Consider the following 5,222-nt stretch of genomic DNA (forward strand, 5'->3'; position numbering starts at 1 on the left):
TTCCTGCTCCTCTGATGCTGCTTGGCCTGCTGTGTTCATCCAGCTCTACACCTTGTTATCTCAGATTCTCCAGTATCTGCAGTTCCTTCTATCTCTTCCTACATCCTAAACTCATCTGTCTTCCCGTTCTGAGGAAGGGACACCAGACCCGAAATGGTAACTCTGATTTTTTCTTCACAGATGCTGCCAGACCTGCTGAGCTTTTCCAGCAACTTCTGTTTTTGCTCCTGATTTACAGCATCTGCTGTTCTTTCGGTTTTTATTTCATCGGTGTTCTTGTTGTTATGCCACAAATTACCTTCTTTGCATTCTGCGGTTTTCTGGAACTTCTTTTTCCATACAGGGAAATATCAAATGGGAATTTCGATCCAGAACTCGAATCCACTGCTTCAAAGTAAACAAACACCATTTAAAAAAAAACTATTGAGCAAAGACTTGTCTTCCCTCCCTCAATCAAACCCTCTCACCCAGACTTCCCCACTCTCGCCCTTCTCCCCTAATGCCATTCCTCACACCAGCCTCATCCCTCAACTCCGCACCATCTCCACCCACACACCCTTAACCCCATACCCTTCCCATCAACATCCCCCTTACCCTGAAACCCAAGTGACTATGGTTCAACTCTGAGGAAGGGTCACTCGATATGAAACGTTAACTCTGATATCCTTCCACAGAGGCTGCCAGACCTGCTGAACCTTTCCAGCAATTTCTATTTCTGTTTCTGGCATTAACATTATGTAGGGGCAACCTATCAATGTCTAAGTGTGAACATAAACGATAACAATGAATAGTTAATTGATGTGAAATCAGGTAAAAAAAAAAATCAGACTAGAATTCAAATCAGCTCAGTCAACGTTTGGGTATGAGAGAGATCTGGGTTTCATCGTGCATGAATCATTGAAGACTAGTGTGCAGGGACGAGAGATTATTCCAAGGGGAACTGAATGAAAGAGTAGGGAGAATATGCTTCAGTTATACAGGGCATCGGTGACACCGCACCTGGAGTACTGTATAATGCAGTAGTCATTGTACTTATGGAAGGATGTTAATGCATTGGAACCAGTTAAGATAAGGTTTATCAGGTTAATACTTGGAATGAACGATTGTCTGATGCGTGTATCCTCTGGAGTTTAGAAATGTCAGAGGTGACTGAATTAAAACATAGAAGGTCCTGAGGGGATCTGAGTGGGTGGATGTTGCAAATATGTTTCCTGTTGTGGGAGAATCTGGAGCTAGCGGTCACTGTTCAAAATAAGGGGTCACCAATTTCAAACAGAAATGAGGAAACATTTTTTTTCTCTCCGAGTTTTTAGCACCTTTGGAATTCCCTTCCTCAAAAGGTACCGAGTGCAGAATCTTTAAAAATTTTTAAGGGAGAGGGAGATAGATTCTTGATGACCAAGGGGAACGAAAGATTATCGGGGATGTGCAGGAATGTAGAGTTGAGGTTAAAACTAGACCAGCCATCATGTTATTGAATGGGGGAGCAGGCTTAAAGGGCTGGGTGACCTACTCGAGTCCCTTGTTCGTACGTTCATATTAGTGGACAGTGAAGAAGTTTACCTCAGAGTACAATGGGACCTTGATCAGATGGGCCAAGGAGTGGCAGATGGAGTTTAATTAAGATAAATGTGAGGTGTAGCATTTTGGAGTATGGTTAAGGAGAATGCAAAGAGATTATACAATACATTAAGAACAAAAAAGTAACTAGGGACAGAATAGGGCCCCTTAAAGATCAGCAAGGCAGTCTAGATGAGACGGGTGGCATAATAAACAAGCATTTCACATCACTGTTTACTGTGGAGAAGGATATGGAAGATAGAGAACTTGGAGAAATAAACTGCAATATCTTGAAAAGTGTTCATATTACAGAGGAGGAGGTATTGGGTGTCTTAAAATGCATAAAGATAGATAAATCCCCTGGATTCACATGTAGACCAGACCAGGTAAGGATGGTTGTTTTCCTTCTCTGAAGGTTTCTCTATCATCAGAGAGACAGAGAGCGCGAGTGCAAGAGAGAGCAAAAGAGAGAGATATGACTGGTGGTGATTTTACCCTGAGGGTCACCATGCCTCAATCGAGGGGCAGGGTTGAGAAGACAGCTCCTTCATGGTGACCTGAGCCGGTGTGGGAATTGAACCCATGATGTTGGCATTACTCTGTATAGCAAACCAACCGTCCAGCTAACTGAACCCCTTCCCCTGAAGGATATTAGTAAATCAGGTGCGTTTTTAATGACAATGGTTACATGGTCACCACTCGACTAGCTTTTAATTCCAGACTTCAAATTTAAATTTCATCTTTGGATATGGTGGTATTCAACCCCATGTCCCCAGAACATTAACCTGGGGCATCTGCAGGGGGGGTTGCAGTTAAGACATCCTTGGAGAATGTGAAAAGGAAGGCTTGCATATACAAAGCACAGAAATTCACTAAGACTACCAAAGCGACCAAAGAACTGTCCAAAATATCTGTGGGGGCAAAAATAAGGCTAAGTATTTCAGAGTGTCCTGTTAACATCAGCTATTTTGTATTGCTGCAGACAATTGATTTCCCAAACTATAATTTTCACAATGTGGTGCCTATCAAGCGAGCATTTTGATAGACAGCTCCAAATGCTTATAAAATTGAAATATTTGTTTATGAAAGGGGTTAAGTACTTGATGTTTGTTTTCATAAGGGTTTAGTTGAAGGAATTTCAATGTATAAGATTTCTTTCTAACCATGACATCATCAATGGACACTGTCAACATGGCTCTCAAGGTTTGCTCATGGTGGATACATGGTGCGTTGGCATGGAGAAGGAAGGACAAAGGTGGTGGGTAGGAGGTCTGAGTTGAAATAGAGGCTATAAAGGGCTATGGAGATTATTGGGCATAGAGTGGCATAGGGGCCACAGGGATGGGTAGAGGGATATAGGCTGGCAGTGGAGATAAGGAGGCTTTGCAGGATGGTAGGCAGACATAGGATGTATAAAAGGCCAAGAGGAAGGGTTGAGGGGTATAGATTGGCTTTCATGGGGCAAATGGAGGGTATGGCAGTACAGGGATGTGAGTGGGATAGAGGTTTCACATTTTTCATCAGTTCTGATTACAGCATTATCACTCAAGTCCAGCTCTCCATAGAACTCACCTTGGGAACTGGCAGTCCCTTAGGGTCTTAAGTGAGCATTGACCTGACTCCTAATCCAGCCCCCACACACACCCCACCCCCGACAGGAAATGGGAAGTGTGGGTGGCCAGTTTTAAAGGTAATGTTTGTTGAGGTTCAGGGTATCTCCTGGCTCAAAAAAAATCAAAGACCTCGGCTGATTCTTCAGTGTAGCACTGGTGGAAGACAGCAGTGTTGGAGGTACCACCTTCCGAATTAATGCTGAACAGGTACCCCACCCCGTTCGTTCTCTGGGGTGGACTCCATAAGAATAAGAGCTGGGCAGCTCTCCCCCTGTGGTCTGAGGAACTGATCACCTGCTCCTTATAATGTAGCTGTTTGTGAGAGCTTTCTTTGCACAACATAGCTGCCAGATTTCCCAAGTTACAGTGACGACTAAATAATAACATATTAATCTATTACACTGACAGTTCCTGGGTTGTGAACGAGCCCTATTTCAAAGTCCATTCCCTGGTTCATTTGTATGCAAATTGGAACACAATGCAGGACAATATAAAGCAGCATTTTGTAAGCACAAGAAATATTTGTTTAAGAGACAACAAGGTGCAGAGCTCACAGCAGGCCAAGCAGCATCAGAGGAGCAGGAAGGCTGACGTTTCGGGCCTAGACCCTTCATCAGAAATGGGGGAGGGGAAGGGGGTTCTGAAATAAATAGGGAGAGAGGGGGAGGCGGATAGAAGGTGGATAGAGGACAAGATAGATGGAGAGGAGACAGACAGGTCAAAGAGGTGGGGTTGGAGCCAGTAAAGGTGAGTGTAGGTGGGGAGTTAGGGAGGGGATAGGTCAGTCCAGGGAGGACGGACAGGTACGAAGAAAGGTGATGTGGCTGTAGTACCTGGTTTGTTTCAGGGCATGGTCGAGCAGTTTCAAGGCCGAAGAGATTACGAGAGAGTTGCGGTGGGAGAGAGATCCATATTTGTTTGTCAGGTCTTTAAAACGAAACCCCTGTATGGGATCACGTTTGCAAGTGTGAGCATTTTTAAGTCAGACTTTGGTAAATCAGAGACCCCCCTGTAAGGCGGTTTGTGAAAGGGATGCTATAGAAAGGCAGGACATCACTTTCTTCCCTGTATTGACACTAGCACCCCCAACAAGCATGTGTCTCTACACAATCATTTCGCTAGCTATAGAAATTCAGACTAAGAAAGTTTTCATGCTATTCTTTGATTGAGATGCTGCCCCCTCTTTGTTACCCTTTGTGATTGTGTTACAAGCCAACATTTTGACCCAGCTGGATGTTTACCCTGTTTTGGTGAGTAGAAAGGGCTCTTTAACGATAAAGCAGAGGTTTCTGGCCGTGGCGCTACTGGTTGAACAGGACGGTCCTGTTTGACAACCAGTTTCCTCAGGGACAATTGTCGCTGCTCAAACATTGCGCGCACATTTTCCAACTTCTCATGAACCATCTGGATCTGGGCCTGTGAAAGGGTGGAACAAACAAAGCCACAACAACATTAAAGAAATGAGACAGAATGAAGCAACAGCCGAACTGATACACTTGGGCTTAAAGTTCAAATGGAATGTAAGGGAAATAGGAGCAGAAGAATGTCATTTGGCCTTTTGAGCCTGCTCCACCATTCAGTAAGAAATGGCTGATCTGACTGTGGTTTCAATCCCATTATTTTGACGGTCTGCCAGCACCCCCAACCTCAATTGAACCCCTCATCAATCAAAAATCCACATGAATATACAAGCAAGGGACTAGAGACCCGCAAAGACCAAAGACTCACAAACCTCTGAGAGAGAAATGTTTCATCATCTATGTTTTAATTTACATGTTTTATTTGTAAACTGCTCTAGATTCTCCCAAAAGGGGAAACATCCTTGCAACATCCACCCAGCCAAATCCACTCAGAATCACATATGTTTCTATTAAGTCACCTCTGACACTTCGAAACCCCAGATGATACAGGCCCAGTGCGCCTAGCCTTTCCTCATGAGGCAATCCTCTCATTCCAGGGATTAATCTAGTAAACAAAGACAAATTGCTGGAAAAGCTCAGCAGGTCTGGCAGCATCTGTGGAGAGAAATCAGAGTTAACGTTTTGGGTC

At 44.1% G+C, this 5,222-nt stretch overlaps 1 protein-coding gene across 1 annotated transcript in view; it reads right to left on the bottom strand.

Annotated features, from left to right (window-relative positions):
- Window positions 1-259: 259 nt before the first annotated feature.
- The window catches only part of LOC109937451 (proto-oncogene DBL-like), an 18,888-nt gene continuing 13,925 nt past the window's right edge, over window positions 260-5,222 (bottom strand). Inside the window, exons 7-8 of the mRNA XM_048605255.1 lie at window positions 4,415-4,589; window positions 260-387 (exon numbers count right to left, since the gene is read on the bottom strand). Coding sequence (XP_048461212.1) covers window positions 260-387; window positions 4,415-4,589 — 303 coding nt within the window. The remainder of the gene's footprint in view (window positions 388-4,414; window positions 4,590-5,222) is intronic.

This window comes from Rhincodon typus, chromosome 14 (genome assembly GCF_021869965.1).
Source record: "Rhincodon typus isolate 14 chromosome 14, sRhiTyp1.1, whole genome shotgun sequence".
NCBI lineage: Eukaryota > Metazoa > Chordata > Chondrichthyes > Orectolobiformes > Rhincodontidae > Rhincodon > Rhincodon typus.